General features: G+C 37.4%; 1 protein-coding gene across 1 annotated transcript in view; it reads left to right on the forward strand.

The window, feature by feature from the left end:
* The window catches only part of UNC13C (unc-13 homolog C), a 649,809-nt gene that overhangs the window by 245,186 nt on the left and 385,323 nt on the right, over window positions 1-19,300 (forward strand). Inside the window, exon 7 of the mRNA XM_015452851.3 lies at window positions 13,894-14,113. Coding sequence (XP_015308337.3) covers window positions 13,894-14,113 — 220 coding nt within the window. The remainder of the gene's footprint in view (window positions 1-13,893; window positions 14,114-19,300) is intronic.

The raw sequence follows: 19,300 nt of genomic DNA on the forward strand, positions 1-19,300 counted from the left end.
TCATCTGTGATGTTTAGTCCAATGTTCCAGAAATAACTGGGAGCATGAGGAAAGCCTGACTTCAAACAAACTTCCTCAGGGCATCAGCCAATCATTTTCTTCTCCTCAAATACGCATGAACCTTCCTATCTTGACAAATGCTGTTCAATTCTAACATAGCTTCCCTGTTATTCTCCCCGTGGAAAAGTCCTACTGATTTTTTACGTAGTTTAAGTTGTGCCTCTTTTACAAGGTTTTCCCCAAATATCTTCCTCCCTTCCAGCTGAATGCTTAGTTTCCTCTTCGGAGCTTTTATAGCATTTTTTTTTTTTTTTTTTTTTTTTGAGACGGAGTCTCGCTCTGTTGCCAGGCTGGAGTGCAGTGACCCATCTTGGCTCACTGCAACCTCTGCCTCCTGGGTTAAAGTGATTCTCCTGCCTGAGCCTCCCTAGTAGCTGGGACTACAGGTGCATGCTACCAGCTAATTTTTGTATTTTTAGTAGAGATGGGGTTTCGCCATGTGGGCCAGGATGGTCTCCATCTCTTGACCTTGTGATCTGCCTGCCTTGGCCTCCCAAAGTGCTGGGATTACAGGCGTGAGCCACCGCACCCGGCCCTTTAATAGCATTTAATCATGACCTCCATATTGTCATATGATTACAAGTGAAGTCAGCTTGGTATGAGTCCCATCTGTGCCACTTAATGAGAATTATTATCTCCCACAAGTTATGTTACTTCTTCAAGCCTGAGTTCTCTCATCTACAAAGTGAAGTGACATGGAAACTGAGAGGATTAAAGAAGTAGATATATGCTTAACATTCAGCATAGCTTAACAATTAGTAAACATAGTAAACAATACATATGAGCTTCTATTTTATTATTTTTGTTACAACTATTTTGATTATTTTGCATACACCTTTTGTTTTAGACTCTGATATCCTTGAGGGTAGCACTGTAAGTTGTTTGTTGTTCTTGTTAAATGTTCCTACCACTATTGCTTAGCACACTGTCTGACATGAGGTAGATGTTTGTAAATTCTGATTGAATGAAAGAACCACGCTGATTAGAAGATACAAGTAGGCTGTAATTATTTAGGTCAGGGATTCTTCAATCTGGCTCACTGGAACACTTGAGGGAGCTTTAAAACATACAGTGCTGGGGTCTTATTCTCAGTCACTCTGATTTAATTGGCTTCAGGTGTAGTTTGGGTCAAAGGGATTTTTTTTTAAATCCTTGTGTTTTGTACCTGGCATGTTCTGTTCTGGTAAATGTGTCTTGCACACTCTGCTGGGGATTTACTTGAGACAATTTATCTGTGTCCCTCCCTACACTTGGAAACTGATCTATCCTACCTCCCGAATTTTAGCAACTTTGTCATTCTTATAGAATAAAAATTCTGCCAAAAATATTATATTACTCATTTTGACTTTCTATAACTTAACATTTAAACACCATTTTTATGTCTATATTTCTCATTCCCTTCCTTCTTCTTTCTCTCATTGTCGTCTTTCATCCAAATGTCAGTCTTTCCTGGGTTTTTCCATTAGCAAGCTCCCCTACCCAGTATGTATCAGTAAAACAAAGCATATTCATTTGACTATCTGGAGGCTACAACAAGTTGATGCATTTTCTACTGTGCCACAGGAGAAAAAATGTAATTGCATTCTCAGATTATTATTCTTTCTTTCTCCTCATTCTTTTTATGTATTTATTTTTTGCAGACAGAGTCTGGCTCTGTCATCCAAGCTGGAGTGCAGTGGTATGGTCATAGCTCACTGCAGTCTCAACCTCCAGAGCTCACATGATCCTCTGGCCTCTGCCTTCTGGGTAGTTGAGGCTACAGGCATGTGCCACCACACTCAGCTAGTATTTTTAATTTTAGTTCTTAGAGACAGGGTCTTGCTATGTTGCCCAGGCTGGTCTCAAACTCCTGGGCTCAAGCAATTCTTCCACCTCTCAAAGTGCTGGGATTACAGACGTAAGCCACCATGGCCCCCACTTCCTTATTCTTATCCATTAGATTTATGTTGCCATGTAATATTTTGAGTATAGTTTAGGCATAAGACAAAGCGGACATCCTCTGGTGTGGAGAAAGCTGCATATTGCTTGCTGAATCTCAAAACATCTAGTCGTTTTTTTGAGTAAATAATACACGCTGAAGAATTTTATTGATAAACTCCTGCAGTGTTCCTTTCCTATGTTTTAAAACATGGTATTTGATTTGTACTGTTTTCTTTGACATTAGTATTTGAACTAATTCCTTTCACAAGTTAACAGGAAAGCATAGAAATTAGTGGAATGTGGAATGCTACTGTATTTTCTGAGTCCTGAACAGAGAACATGTCCTCAGTTTAAGGTTAAATCAGCTATTGATCTGCTTTTCAACAACTTAATAATATCACCTTTACTCCTTTAGTTTCAGAAGACCTCAGTAAAAAACTCTGTGTTGGTGTGTTGGTGTTGAATGGATGAACAGAATCCATCAGTTCCCTCTCAAATTCATAAGGCTCATTTTCCTGGGACCCATGCCTCAAAAAGTAAATGAACTATGACTTCTGTACAACAGGCATATTAAATGTCACTCTTGACGAGCTGTCACATTCAGTCATTACACAGGCAACTAACATAAATGCTGTAGCAAATAATTTGCACTTCTTGGTGCTGAAAATCTTCCTAGGCACACTTGATATAAAAGCATAAAATACTTGCTTGCGTGTGAAGGGAAATGGCTTGGTGATGTGGAAAACAACCAATGATATCACTTCTGTTTTAATTAAACAAATGTACAGTTTGAAGCTCAGTCATCTCTTCCAAGGACAGAACAGAGTCTAATGCCTGATGCAGGATAACAGTGGGTCACCTAGCACTGCCTCCTCCGCTAATGCTCTGTTGGCCATGGGTGAAGCATCGCCAGTGCCTCCATCCATCACCAACTCCACCTTACCCACAAGGCGCTATTAGGACTGATCGAGAATCTCAGCTCAATAAGCTGTTAAGGATTATGATTTCAGAAAATTTCCATCTAGCTTTGTAACATAGGAAGGACCAACCAATCTAGTATCTAAATACCATAGCAGTAGTCTTCCTGGCACTCCGCTATCCATCTCTGTGCTAGTTTCACAGACTGATAATTTCTTAGGTGTGAACCTGACAGTGGGGCAATCAAAGTAGATCCATTCAGTAATTCAATACATGCTTATTGACTGTCTGCTGTGTGTCGGGGGTTGTTTCAGGCTGGAAATAAAGTAGGTAACAACTCAGCCAAAAATCTCTACTTTCATGAGGCTTACCATACAGTGGGCGGAGGACTGAGATACTTAATTTTGTATCCACTGTTGCTACAAGTCACATGGAAGCTTCTAGTAGGCAAGAGCGTTTAAACCAAGATAGTCTCAGATGAGGTTTATGGGAAACCAGGTAGAGGGAGGAATGAAAATCACCAAGCATAAGAGGGATCCTAGAGCCCTGTTGGTTCTGTCTGGGTTGAAGGGCGTGTTGAGGCTGGCAGGCTTCTAGGAAGTGTCCATTCTCAGTAAGGGAAAGTTTGTCTAGGATTCACACTTAGTGAAAGGGACTGGCAAGAACCAGATGAGAGGTAATCAGGAGATCAAACCTGAGCCCTATTTCCAGCCTGACACTAGAAAGATAAAATGGAAGGAGAAAGCTGCTCAGAACACCTCTCTGAGACTTCAACTTCAACCAGAGCTGTAGGCCTACAGCACGCCCAGGTACTTCAGACCCCTACTCAGGAGCAGGAACCCTTTCAGGCCACCTGGATAAGTTTTGAAGTGAAAGGGGCCTGAATTAGAATCTCGACTCCACCTCTCACTAGCTTTGACTACTTGTTTCTTCTCAATATTCTGCACCTTCCTGAGACGACTTTGCTTCATCAATAAAATGAAAGTAATAAAAGTTACCTCACAGTTTGTGAGAATTAAAAGAAATAGCTTATGTAGAAAGCCCTTTGTTTAACCAAACCCTTCCCATTCCTCCTTTTCTCTTTATACACTGGCTGGCATGGCAGGTGGCCATCAGCGCAGTAGGGCAGGAACTTGTGATCGGGTCTGCAGAATGCACGCTGAGTCAAATGCCTCCCTGCCCTCTTTGCACCTGAGGGTCAATTTCCTTTCCAGGAAGTACTGACATGGAAGCCAGCAATAATGACACCAAAATAAAAATTATTTCTTGTCTACAAGTTTTGCTATTGGTTCCGTTATTCTTCATAAGCGTGGACTTTGGCTTGAGATCCAATGTTGGTCCAGCTCCACAATTTACCTGCTGTGGGGCCTGAGGCAAGTTATGGAAATGTTCATGTCCTTGATTTTCTTATATGTTTACTAATTATATCGTATTTTTGCATCTACTTTGCATCATAAGGTAAAAATGGCTATGTTTTTCTGTGTCCTTGAACAATTTTGGCATCAATATTAAACTAGCTTAATAAGCTAAGCGGGGGAGATTTCTTTTTTTCCTTCTCTGGGATGTTCTCTATAAAATAAGTTCTGTATCTTGAAGGACTGGCAAAGCTTGTCCTCCAAAACCACCTGGATATGATAGTTATTTTGAGAGTAATTTTTTGACTATCGAAGCAACTTATTTAATATAGTGATTATGTTCCTTAAGCATTCATTCTTGAGTTAGGCTAGACAATTTATACTTTTTCCAGTAAGTTGTCTTGTTTTTGTAAATTTTTGAAATTAATATCATCAAATTGTTTATATGATTATATCATAATTTATATTAAAATGTGTGCCATTTTATCCTGTTATTATTTATTTGTATTTTCTCTCTCTTTTGTAAAATCAAAACTGCAGGAAATTTCTCTGACTTTGCTTTGTTGACTCCATATTATCTCCTTGTTTTCTATTTCATTTATTTATGCTCTTGTCATTTTTAGGTTTTTTTTATTCTTTGTATTCACCCCAAAACTACTTTTCTAAGTTACAGAGTTGAACATATAGTTATTGATTTTAATGGTTCTTATTAACTACCCCATATACACAAAGTAATATTTGCAAAGTAAGTGGAGAAAATAAATAATAATAATCATCATCATCTAGCCATGTATCCATTTTTGAGGCATAAGTACGTACTAAAAGTTAATTTTGTTATTAACTATTTTTCACTACACAATTTCCCATGGTTCCCTGACTGACTTTGCTTGTTTACATAAAAGGACAGTAACATGGGATCTATTTATAGGAATGGTCAGCCCCTGCCTCACCTTTGTTTTATAAAATCCTAAACATTCTTCTTCTCTTTTTTTTCCTTCAACTTTTATTTTAAGTTCTGGGATACATGTGCATGATGTGCTGGGATACATGTGCAGGATGTGCTTGTTACACAGGTGTGCCATGGTGGTTTGCTGCTCAGATCAACCCATCACCTTGGTATTAAGCCCAGCATCTATTCATTAATGTTCCTGATACTCTCCCTCCTCCCACTCCCACTCCCACTCCTGACAGACCCCATTGTGTGTCATTCCCCGCCACATGTCCGTGTGTTCTCATCCTTCAGCTCCCACTAGTAAGTGAGAACATGTGGGGCCTGGTTTTCTGTTCCTGCATTAATTTGTGGCGGATGATGGTTTCCAGCTGCATCCATGTCCCTACAAAGGACATAATCTCATTCCTTTTTATGGCTGTATAGTATTTCATGGTATATATGTAGTATGTTTTTTTTTAAATTAATTTATTATTATTATACTTTAAGTTCTAGGGTACATGTGCATAACATGCAGGTTTGTTACATATGTATACTTGTGCCATGTTGGTGTGCTGCACCCATCAACTCATCAGCACCCATCAACTCGTCATTTACATCAGGTATAACTCCCAATGCAATCCCTCCCCCCTCCCCCCTCCCCATGATAGGCCCTGGTGTGTGATGTTCCCCTTCCTGAGTCCAAGTGATCTCATTGTTCAGTTCCCACCTATGAGTGAGAACATGCGGTGTTTGGTTTTCTGTTCTTGTGATAGTTTGCTAAGAATGATGGTTTCCAGCTGCATCCATGTCCCTACAAAAGACACAAACTCATCCTTTTTGATGGCTGCATAGTATTCCATGGTGTATATGTGCCACATTTTCTTAATCCAATCTGTCACTGATGGACATTTGGGTGGATTCCAAGTCTTTGCTATTGTGAATAGTGCCGCAATAAACATACGTGTGCATGTGTCTTTATAGCAGCATCATTTATAATCCTTTGTGTATATACCCAGTAATGGGATGGCTGGGTCATATGGTATATCTAGTTCTAGATCCTTGAGGAATCGCCATACTGTTTTCCATAATGGTTGAACTAGTTTACAGTCCCACCAACAGTGTAAAAGTGTTCCTATTTCTCCACATCCTCTCCAGCACCTGTTGTTTCCTGACTTTTTAATGATCGCCATTCTAACTGGTGTGAGATGGTATCTCATTGTGGTTTTGATTTGCATTTCTCTGATGGCCAGTGATGATGAGCATTTTTTCATGTGTCTGTTGGCTGTATGAATGTCTTCTTTTGAGAAATGTCTGTTCATATCCTTTGCCCACTTTTTGATGGGGTTGTTTGTTTTTTTCTTGTAAATTTGTTTGAGTTCTTTGTAGGTTCTGGATATTAGCCCTTTGTGAGATGAGTAGATTGCAAAAATTTTCTCCCATTCTGTAGGTTGCCTGTTCACTCTGATGGTAGTTTCTTTTGCTGTGCAGAAGCTCTTTAGTTTAATGAGATCCCATTTGTCAATTTTGGCTTTTGCTGCCGTTGCTTTTGGTGTTTTAGACATGAAGTCTTTGCCCATGCCTATGTCCTGAATGGTACTACCTAGGTTTTCCTCTAGGATTTTTATGGTATTAGGTCTAACATTTAAGTCTCTAATCCATCTTGAATTAATTTTCGTATAAGGAGTAAGGAAATGATCCAGTTTCAGCTTTCTACTTATGGCTAGCCAATTTTCCCAGCACCATTTATTAAATAGGGAATCCTTTCCCCATTTCTTGTTTCTCTCAGGTTTGTCAAAGATCAGATGGCTGTAGATGTGTGGTATAATTTCTGAGGACTCTGTTCTGTTCCATTGGTCTATATCTCTGTTTTGGTACCAGTACCATGCTGTTTTGGTTACTGTAGCCTTGTAGTATAGTTTGAAGTCAGGTAGCGTGATGCCTCCAGCCAGTCTATCACTGATGGACATTTGGGTTGATTCCATGTCTTTGCTATTGTGAATAGTGCTGCAATGAACATATGCATGCATGTATCTTTACAACAGAATGATTTACATTCCTTTGGGTGTATACTCAGTAATGGGATTGCTGGGTCAAGTGGTATTTCTGCCTCTAGATCTCTGAGGAATCTGTCTTCTACAATGATTGAACTAATTTAATTCCCACCAACAGTGTAAAAGGATTCCTTTTGCTCTGCAACCATACCAGCGTCTGTTGTTTCTTGACTTTTTAATAATTGCCATTCTGACTGGCGTGAGAAAGCATCTAATTGTGGTTTCAATTTGCATTTTTCTAATGATCAGTGATATTGAGCTTCTTTTCATGTTTTTCTGACTGCATAAGAGTCTTCTTTTGAGAAATTTATGTTCAAGTCCTTTGCCCACTTTTTAATGAGGTTTCTTTCTTTTTTTTTTTCTTGTAAATTTGTTTAAGTTCCTTATAGAGCTTGGATATTAGACCTTTGTCAGACAGATAGATTGCAAAAATTTTCTCCATTCTTTAGGTTGCATGTTTGCTCTTATGTTAGTTTCTTTTGCTGCAGAGAAGCTATTTAGTTAAATTATATCCCATTTGTCAATTTCTGCTTTTGTTGCAATTGCTTTTGGCATTTTTGTCATGAAATCTTTGCCCGTCACTGTGTCCTGAATGGTACTGCCTAGATTTTCTTCTAGAGTTTTTATAGTTTGGGGGCTTTATATTTAAGTCTTTAATCCATCCTGAGTTAATTTTTGTATATGGTATAAGCAAGTGGTCCAGTTTCAGTTTTCTGCATATGGCTAGCCAGTTCTCTAGCACCACTTATTAAATAGGGAATCCTTTCCTCATTACTTGTTTTTGCCAGGTTTTGTCAGATGGTTGAAGGTGCATGGTCTTGTTTCTTATTTCTCTATTCAATTTCATTGGTCTATTTTTCTGTTCTTATACCAGTACCATGCTGTTTTGACTACTGTATCCTTGTAGTATAGTTCCAAGGTGGGTAGGGTGATGCCTACAACTTTGTTATTTTTACTTAGGATTGTCTTGGCTATTCAGGCTCTTTTTGGTCCCATACAAATTTTAAAATAGTTTCTTCTAATTCTGTGAAAAATGTTCATGGTAGTTTAATGGGAGTAGCATTGAATCTATAAATTACTTTGGGCAGTATGGCCATTTTCACAATATTGATTCTTCCTATCCGTGAGTATGGAATGTTTTTTTGATTTGTTTGTTTCCTTCTAATTTCCTTGAGAAGTAGTTTGTAGTTCTCCTTGAAGAGGTCTTTCCCTTCTTTTGTTAGTGTATCACTAGGTATTTTATTCTTTTTGTAGCAGTTGTAAATGGGAATTTGTTCATAACTTGACTCTCTCTTTGCCTGTTGTTTGTGTATAGAGATGCTAGTCATTTTTGCATGTTGATTTTGTATCCTCAGAGTTTACTGAAGTTACTGATAAACTTAAGCTTTTGGACTGAGACAATGGAATTTTCTAGATATAGGATGATATCCTCTGCAAAAATAATTTGACTTCCTCTCTTCCTATTTGAATATACTTTCTTTCTCTTGCCCAATATCCCTGGCCAGAACTTCCAATACTATGTTGAATAGGAGTGGTAAGAGAGGGCATCCTTGTCTTATGCTGGTTTTAAACTCGTAAGAATGCAGTCTCCACCCCAAGTAGTAAATATTAGACTTCCCACATTAAAATGGCTAAAGTTTCCCCCAGTGGAGAAATCCATATTATTTTTAGTTTCATGTATTTATCAAATTAATTATCTCATACCACCCACATCCCTTGTATACATTTTTATTGAAAGTTTGAATTGGGAAAAAAGAACATTTATAGTACATAAAAAATCTATCATATTTTGTTTTCAGATTATGTTCTGTGTCATAACAAAGGGCTTATGCTATATTGTGCTCTCCTTGAATTAAGGAATCATCTACGTTAGCATTGTTCTGCCCTCTTTCTTTGGACTTACCCCATAAGTTTCGTAGAACGATGTTAATTTATATCTGTTATAAAGCAATAGAAGTGAAAGAAAACTACTTACATTCTCACATAGATAGGAATATAACTTTTAGTCTTCGTTTGTACTTTCTGCTACAAAAAAAATTTACCTGAATAATTTTAGCTTCTACAGTCAATCAATCTTATAGGATGATTACTTAGATGAGCAATCAGTACTGAAATTATGTCTGTTTTTATGCTCAGGATTTTATCCAAGCATTGCTCTGTCTTCACGTTTATAACAAATTTCAAAAATCATATTGTACCTAATGTTTGCTCTGCAAAAATTCTGATGCTTTTGTCCAGAAACAATAACATTTGTACTTTACAGAAGAGCAAACATATTTTTTCTAAAAAGTATCCATCAAGTATATGAAAAATGCCTCAAAACAAGAAGTGTATTTTGTCTTGAAAGTATCAAAATGTGACATTTGGGGGGTATAGGAAAGGTATGGCTTACATAATCTCACGAGGAGGATTATTTCCTCCCCAGGATGAGGAGGAAAATAGAACTTCATATGTTAGTCACTGGTTAACACAGAAAGGAAAAAGGAGAGAAATAATGTGGCAAATTGAGGCAGACAAGCTTTGTTCCTGTTATAATTATTAACAGTTGGTAGATTAGAATATTGATGGTCTGAAAACACTAGTCATTGCTCTTGGCAGGAAGCCTGATTCCTTTATATCTCAGGCTCATTTTAGTTTCCTCAGGTAGTGATGAATAGAAAAGGCAATTCATTTCCTTCCAGTGTCCTAATTGTTCCAAAAGTGATATATTAGTGCAACTTGCTTTAAATTTATTTGTTGGAGAAGAAAGTTCTAAAAAAATATTTGCTAGGGTGTAGTCTATAGGTTGTACTTGCCTACAAAGGCTTATCAGAATGTGAAAACATTCCTTACTCATTTCTACAGGTTAACAAGATGTCTATACATAGCAGAAAAAAATTGCCTTCTTTGTTGGAATCACTTAAGCAATGTGAAAATAACGGGTTTTATTTTTTTTCTAATTGCAAGAGTATTACATCCTGTCTATACATAAAAAAGAATACGGGAAGGATATGTATGAAATAATGCCTAACTTTAAAAGGCTAAATTGAATATTTTTATTACTTATATTAGTGCCTTTCTGTTTTATAAATTATTTTTACAATGAGCATGCATTTTATTATAATCTTAAAATACGTATTTTTAGAAAAATACATTTTTGTTGTAGAACGTTTGAAAAGTTGTAGAAGATTTGTAAAGTTTAGAAACATTTAAAATAGATTAGGAGCTGATGAGAACACATGGACACAGAGGGGAACAACACACACTGCAGCCTGTCGGAGGGTGGGGGTGGGAGGAGGGAGAGCAGCAGGGAGAATAGCTAATGGATGCTGGGCTTAATACCTGGGTGGTGGGATGATCTATGCAGCAAACCACCATGGCACATGTTTACTTATGTAACCTGCACATCCTGCACATGTACCCCTGTACTTAAAATAAAATTTAGAAATTTAAAAAATTAAATAGATTAGCAGCAAGTCACTCATTTTGCCATATCCCGCTGTCCTTGGGTCCTAATTCTAGTAACTAGGTTTTTACTTGTTCTAAGGACCTCCATATGTCTGATTCCAAGTAGTTTACCTAGGCCAGAGACCCTCTCCTGATAACATCCTCAGTTCCATCCTTCAGCTCTTATCTATAGCTGATGATTAATCTGCCTGCCCTAAGTGTTACTTTTTTTTTTAATGGTTTTTCATCCCTTCAATCTGATTCCTAATGGTAAACTATAGACTTCATTTGCTTCCATCAATGGCAAATTTTGGGGTTTCCCCTTGTTTTCCTCTGCCATGCTTTTATTTAGTGCTTCTTGCTCTTGTCACCTTATTCCACACAAAAACCCACACTTTTTCCTTCTTATAATCTTATTTCATCTTGCCTGATTTTGCTGCCGAGAAAACAGCTTTCTCCAAGATGCATTATCACCCTGAAATACCAGAATCCCCTATTATTAGATTATTTGTGTATGATTTTCCTACCTATTTCATGTTCCTAAACTATCAGCTCAGAATATACTTTGCTGAAAAAAGAATGGTTTTGTATGGCATTTATTTTAGAGTAGAGTAATTTTCAGCTTTGATAAACACATGCCCATACCCCCGAAAGTCAAGAGTGAAAAGGATTCATCATTCCCTAAAGTGTTAAGCCCTTATTAGAGGGGATATATACCCTCTGGTAGGTCGTCTAATGTTTAATGTTTTTCTCTAACTTTAATAACTTTTAAATATTGGCATTTATTTCAGTGCCCCATTCAATTGCTTTTCAATGGGCTGTCTAGTAAATGTTTCATGTTTCTTATTTTCAGAAATTAGCTTCACTCTCCCTTTGCAAGAAATGAATTATGGCTCCTTAGCCAAACCAAACAAAACATTTTAATGAAATCTGCTTGGCTGTTTATTCAGAACTTTTACTTGTTTTCCTCCACTCTGTTTAATTTTTTAGCAGGGTTATTTATTTTTATTACTCCTACTATAACCTATGGACTTAGAGTACTGACTATATATCACTCGACTTTAGTAAAAGCAAAGTGGACATACAGAATTAGATCATATATATTAATCATTTACTTAATCTTGAAATATGTGAATAAGTTCATGATCAAAAACAACCTTATTCCCAGCTCTGCTTTCTTCATTTATGTAAGGTACATTACTTACTTTTCTTGTGTTCATTAGCAGACTCTGTTTTATTCCCACTCAGTATTCCATGTAATTAGAATATTTTATTATTCTATTTTTATTTTTTTCCATTAAAACAAATGAGTTGCCTGATGCAACTGCAAGTATATAAATTAATTCCCTTCCTAATTTTTCTTCTAGACCACAAATGCTACATTACACACACAAACACACACACAGCCCCTCAGCCCAATTAGAACAGGAGACTCTGTCTGTGGGTAGCTAATGAAAAATCTGTTATGCCAAGGATTATTTCATTTGTTTTAATGATAGTGAAGATACTTGCTATGCTAGGTATTAAAGAGGAGGCAAAGGTGAATAATACATGCTTCTAATTCTCAAAGTACTCTTAACAGTTCTTTATAAGACATCTTCATTATAAAATGAAGCCAGGAGATTTACTTGTTTCAGACACTCTTTATTGAAAGGTGATGGATCCAGTTGTTCTATCTGAATGAACCCTAATATTAGGGTCTTCCACTTGAGTGATGCCCGAATTTGACCATACTGCTGCTCTGTAGACTCACTTGAAGTATAAAGAGCTCTGGATTGACCAGTCCCTTATCTAATAGCAAGGATGGATCTAACCATTCAAAATTAGGAACATTCTTACTGAGGCTTCATTCCCTGGTAGGGGACCTCCCAGTACCATTACCAAACATATTCTGGGAAAGCACAGAGTGAGAGTAATGTAATAATAAAGGGAAATATGCTGTTACCATACTGTGGAATTGAAAGTTAGTCATTTCAACACTGTGGGAAAATATTCTGAAATGAGATTTGAGGATAATTAATGCAAACTATAAATGCTTCCCTTCTAGTATGACTTATCCGCTGGGCTCCTACAGGGTTTATGTAAATATCCATTCATTCTGCATCAGGCAGTTGCGTGAAATTATCTGTAAATGTAACCTCTGAGAGTGCTGGTCTTTCTCTCAGGAAGTCACCTGCTTTGTGGGATATGAGAAGCGTAGAAAAGGACTCATGTAACCAATTCTCTTTTCTATTGGCCTGTGTTTATTGTTGGTGGTGTTTTTATTTTTTTTAATCCAGCGTCAATACTAAGTATTTATTTGGTGTTTTGAAGCCTATAGACTACTTCTGTTATCATTATACAATTTGATCTTCAAAGTAATAGCATTTTAAGCAGAGCAGAGGAGGAGGGTGAGTCTTAGAGCCCTTACATGTCTCTGTAGATTACAAGATTCATAAGTGGCAGAACGTTTATTCATTAAAAGAAATGTACCTCTACTATGTTCCAGGGACAGTGATAAGCTGTTTAGGCACTAAGAAGGAAAACATGGAAGACGGTTCCTGCTTATAGAGGCCCCTTTTAAATATCACGTGGTTGGGCCCAGGAGAACTCAGATCTCCCAGCTACTTGTCCAGTAGATTTTTTTCACCTCACTTATCATTAGAGAGTCCTTCCATGTGCTATTAGAAACTATTTCCTTTTAAAATATAAATCATCATGGGAGAGTGCCTCATTCGACCTTATCTACTACTGATGCTTTCTTATGAATTAGGTGGTAAGATCCTTCCCAGGTGACAGGTGCTGAAAGCAAATTTCCTGCAGATTGAATGACAGAAGCATTCCTTGGGGCTGAGGAGGGGTGAAGTATCAGGGAGGACAAGGGAGTCAGGAAATAACCACCTGGGTAGAAAGTAAAAGAGGTGTGGGGTTTATAGCAAAGCAGGGACTTAGACATCCTCAAGTCATTAGACCTGTGTGCTGCTGGGAAAGAAGCTGCAGACATTGGAGCTCAGTCCAGTCTGGAAGATTAGGGAGTTCTTTGTGTACAGATAACTGAATCGGGCCCTAAAACATGGAGAGAAGAATAAGTTAGCAGAGTTATTATGCTTACTGTCATGACTTGAATCAATGATCAAGGGGTTCTCTCAAAATAGCATTTTCAGAGAAAAGTGATAAAATGATTCGTTTTCCTATGAAACAATTCAAATCCACTGACTTGGCGGTACACTGGTAACTTCTCTCATGTTCACAGAAAATGCACGTCTTCAAGAAGACCTTGCAGGCATTGATCTACCCTATGTCTTCTACCACCCCACACAATTTTGAGGTCTGGACAGCTACCACGCCCACCTACTGTTATGAATGTGAGGGGCTCCTGTGGGGCATTGCAAGGCAAGGCATGAAGTGTCTGGAGTGCGGAGTGAAATGCCACGAAAAGTGTCAGGACCTGCTAAACGCTGACTGCTTGCAGAGTGAGTACTTGGTTTGGCTGACAAAGTGGTAGGCAGAGCCTGCCTTATTCCATCTGTTTCATGTTAAATCACTTCAACTCTTGCCGGTTGTCAACAAATCCTACCCGCTCCCCTCCCACCACTTACACAAAGACACACCATAATGTCCATCAAATCATAGTTGATGATGCAGTCTGACAGTGTTGAGCTAGGCGCTGTTAGAATCCTCAGGGTGAGTACCTGGAGTGAAATTGCACTCTCATCCAGTATAAACCTTCACAGTGACTTCCTATCTATTTTCTTACTCATACATCCTAATAGCTCCATGAGGTAAGTGGGAATATGTAAAATCAGGTTCCCCAAACAGTGCTCAAGACATGCTCCTGCACTGGCAGCAACTGGAATTCTTTTTTCAAGCCTATCTGGTGCCTCTCTGGCAGGATCCATGTCCTTCTACAGTTCCTCCACAGGCCTTGGAAATGGGATGTCTTGGGTTTGACTGTCAACAACAAATGTAACTTACCAGATATGTGACTTTGAGAAAACATTTTTACTTCTTGAGGCTTTATTTTTCTCCACTCTATGGGCAGAAATAACAAAATTTACCTTAGAAGGTTATTGGAAAGGCTAAATGTAATAGTCTCTGCTAAGAGCCTGGAACACGGTAGATGCTCAATAAATATTAATGACTTTCCATCCTTTCACACTCTTGAATGAGTACATGCCACTTTGATTTTTATATGTTACCTTAAATTTTTTATTTCCAAAAAAATCCTTTATTTGCTACTTTAGATCTAGAAATGCTGATGCATCACATTCTAAAATACACATAATTGACTTTTCACTACTCTATTTATTTGGTAATATTGCTTAAAAATTGGAAAAACTTGTATTTCAACATGATGTTCATTTGCAAATCATATTATTTTCACATCTAAATATTGTGCCCTCTATTTATTGTTTATATGGATGTAGTCAATGTAAGATATGTAGATAGCTTGACACTGAAGGGAGGGGAAGAGGAAAATGTGAAAGATTAAATCAGAATTGCTGTCACAGCTGATTTGTAGTCATGATCATATACATTCTAAAGTTTTCTCTACTTGATTAGTATTCTCCATACAAGATCAGATCAGATTGAGGCTATGTTAATGGTAACAAGTACATTTTTTTAAGCAAAACAAGTGGTATTCTTTTTTTGAAAAATAAAAAGTATAGTTGAGAATAAATATTTTAAAGGAAGGGGGATTGACTTGATATTACTCATTGAATTTACATGCAAAATCTCATAATCCAATTAATATTCAGCCCAATTGTTTAAAAAGTGAATTGCGTACAGGCATCTTAAGAAATAAGCATATTAGGGCAATGACATTTAAGAAAATAGAAAACACACTGTCATCTAAAAAAAAATGACTTAAATTCCTTAGAGAAAAAAATGATGCTGCTCATACCTAAGAAATGAATTCATTCTTCTAGTCTTTCAGAAAGGACAGATGCTAGCCATTCATTAAACTTTAGAAACATGTTCATAATCTATTTCCATTTCTCAAAACAACATTTATTATTTCATATTTGTTACATAAATTATGCAATTCAAAATTTTCTTTGACATTCATTAAAATGCACATGTAAATTGGAAGACTCAAAAATAGTGCAGAACAATGAAGGTGGGTATGCATGTCCCAGGGAGGGTTTTTTTTTTTTTTTTTTTGGTTAGGATTATTATTTTATTTATTTATTTTTTATTATACTTTAAGTTCTAGGGTACACATGCACAATGTGCAGGTTTGTTACATATGTATACATGTGCCATGTTGGTGTGCTGCACCTATTAACTCGCCATTTACATTAGGTTTATCTTCTAATGCTATCCCTCCCCTCTCGTCTCCCCACAATAGGACCCGGTGTGTGATGATCCAGTTCCTGTGTCCAAGTGATCTCATTGTTCAATTCCCATCTATGAGTGAGAACATGTGGTGTTTGGTTTTCTGTTCTTGCGATAGTTTGCTGAGAATGATGATTTCCAGCTGCATCCATGTCCCTAGAAAGAACACGAACTCATCCTTTTTTATGACTGCATAGTATTCCACGGTGTATATGTGCCACATTTTCTTAATCCAGTCTGTCACTGATGGACATTTGGGTTGATTCCAAGTCTTTGCTATTGTGAATAGTGCCACAATAAACATATGGGTGCATGTGTCTTTATAGCAACATGACTTATAATCCTTTGGGTATATCCCCAGTAATGGGATGACTGGGTCAAATGGTATTTCTAGTTCTAGATCATTGATGAATCGCCACACTGTTTTCCACAATGGTCGAACTAATTTACAGTCCCACCAACAGTGTAAAAGTGTTCCTATTTCTCCACATCCTCTCCAGCACCTGTTGTTTCCTGATTTTTTAATGATTGCCATTCTAACTGGTGTGAGATGGTATCTCATTGTGGTTTTGATTTGCATTTCTCTGATGGCAAGTAATGATGAGCATTTTTTCATGTGTCTGTTGGCTGTATGAATGTCTTCTTTTGAGAAATGTATGTTCATATCCTTTGCCCACTTTTTGATGGGGTCGTTTGCTTTTTTCTTATAAATTTGATTGAGTTCTTTATAGGTTCTGGATATTAGCCCTTTGTCAGATGAGTAGATTGCAAAAATTTTTTCCCATTCTGTAGGTTGCCTGTTCACTCTGATGGTAGTTTCTTTTGCTGTGCAGAAGCTCTTTAGTTTAATGAGATCCCATTTGTCAATTTTGGCTTTTGTTGCCATTGCTTTTGGTGTTTTAGACATGAAGTCCTTGCTCATGCCTATGTCCTGAATGGTATTAGCTAGGTTTTCTTCTAGAGTTTTTATGGTTTTAGGTCTAACATTTAAGTCTCTAATCCATCTTGAATTAATTTTTGTATAAGGAGTAAGGAAATGATCCAGTTTCACCTTTCTACTTGTGGCTAGCCAATTTTCCTAGCACCATTAATTAAATAGGGAATCCTTTCCCCGTTTCTTATTTTTCTCAGGTTGATCAAAGATCAGATGGTTGTAGATGTGTGGTATTATTTCTGAGGACTCTGTTCTGTTCCATTGGTCTATATCTCTGTTTTGGTATCAGTACCATGCTGTTTTGGTTACTATAGCCTTGTAGTATAGTTTGAAGTCAGGTAGCATGATGCCTCCAGCTTTGTTCTTTTGGCTTAGGATTGTCTTGGCAATGCAGGCTCTTTTTTGGTTCCATATGAACTTTAAAGCAGTTTTTTCCACTTCTGTGAAGAAACTCATTGGTAGCTTGATGGGGATGGCATTGAATCTATAAATTACCTTGGACAGTATGGCCATTTTCACAATATTGATTCTTCCTATCCATGAGCATGGTATGTTCTTCCTTTTGTTTGTGTTCTCTTTTATTTCACTGAGCAGTAATTTGTAGTTCTCCTTGTAGAGATCCTTTACATCCCTTGTAAGTTGGATTTCTAGGTATTTGATTCTCTTTGAAGCTATTGTGAACGGGAGTTCAGTAATGATTTGGCTCTCTGTTTGTTTGTTACTGGTGGATAAGAATGCTTGTGATTTTTGCACATTAATTTTGTATCCTGAGACTTTGCTGAAGTTGCTTGTCAGCTTAAGGAGATTTTGGGCTGAGATGATGGGGTTTTCTAAATATACAATCATGTCATCTGCAAACAGGGACAATTTGACTTCTTCTTTTCCTAACTGAATATCCTTTATTTCTTTCTCTTGCCTGATTGCCCTAACCAGAACTTCCAACACTATGTTGAATAGGAGTGGTGAGAGAGGGCATCCATGACTTGTGCCAGTTTTCAAAGGGAATGCTTCCAGTTTCTGCCCATTCAGTATGATATTGGCTGTGGGTTTGTCATAAATAGCTCTTATTATTTTGAGATACATTGCATCAATACCGAATTTATTGAGAGTTTTTAGCATGAAGGGCTGTTGAATTTTGTCAAAGGCCTTTTCTGCATCTATTGAGATAATCATGTGGTTTTTGTATTTGATTCTGTTTATATGCTGGATTACATTTATTGATTTGCATATGTTGAACCAGCCTTGCATCCCAGGGATGAAACCCACTTGATCATGGTGGATAAGCTTTTTGATGTGCTTGGTTCGGTTTGCCAGTATTTTATTGAGAATTTTTGCATTGATGTTCATCAGGGATATTGGTCTAAAATTCTCTTTTTTTGTTGCGTCTCTGCCAGGCTTTGGTATCAGGATGATGTTGGCCTCGTAAAATGAGTTAGGGAGGATTCCCTCCTTTTCTATTGATTGAAATAGTTTCAGAAGGAATGATACCAACTCCTCCTTGTACCTCTGGCAGAATTCAGCTGTGAATCTGTCTGGTCCTGGACTTTTTTTGGTTGGTAGGCTATTAATTATTGCCTCAATTTCAGAGCCTGCTATTGGTCTATTCAGGGATTCAACTTCTTCCTGGTTTAGTCTTGGAAGAGTGTACATGTCCAGGAAATTATCCAATTCTTCTAGGTTTTCCAGTTTTTTTTGCGTAGAGGTGTTTATAGTATTCTCTGATGGTAGTTTTTATTTCTGTGGGGTCGGTGGTGATATCCCCTTTATCATTTTTAATTGCATCTATTTGATTCTTCTCTCTTTTCTTCTTTATTAGTCTTGCTAGCGGTCTGTCAATTTTGTTGATCTTTTCAAAAAACCAGCTCCTGGATTCACTGATTTTGTGGAGGGTTTTTTGTGTCTCTATCTCCTTCAGTTCTGCTCTGATCTTAGTTATTTCTTGCCTTCTGCTAGCTTTTGAAAGTGTTTGCTTTTGCTTCTCTATTTCTTTTAATTGTGATGTTAGGTTGTCAATTTTAGGTCTTTCCTGCTTTCTCTTGTGGGCATTTAGTGCTATAAATTTCCCTCTACACACTGCTTTAAATGTGTACCACAGATTCTGGTATGTTGTATCTTTTTTCTCATTGGTCTCAAAGAACATCTTTATTTCTACCTTCATTTTGTTATGTACCCAGTAGTCATTCAGGAGCAGGTTGTTCAGTTTCCATGTAGTTGGGTGGTTTTGATTGAGTTTCTTAGTCCTGAGTTCTAGTTTTATTGCACTGTGGTCTAAGAGACAGTTTGTTATAATTTCTGTTTTTTTACATTTGCTGAGGAGTGCTTTACTTCCAATTATGTGGTCATTTCCTTATGTACCCAGCAGTCATTCAGGAGCAAGTTGTTCAGT

This window comes from Macaca fascicularis, chromosome 7, assembly GCF_037993035.2.
Source record: "Macaca fascicularis isolate 582-1 chromosome 7, T2T-MFA8v1.1".
In the NCBI taxonomy this organism is placed as follows: domain Eukaryota; kingdom Metazoa; phylum Chordata; class Mammalia; order Primates; family Cercopithecidae; genus Macaca; species Macaca fascicularis.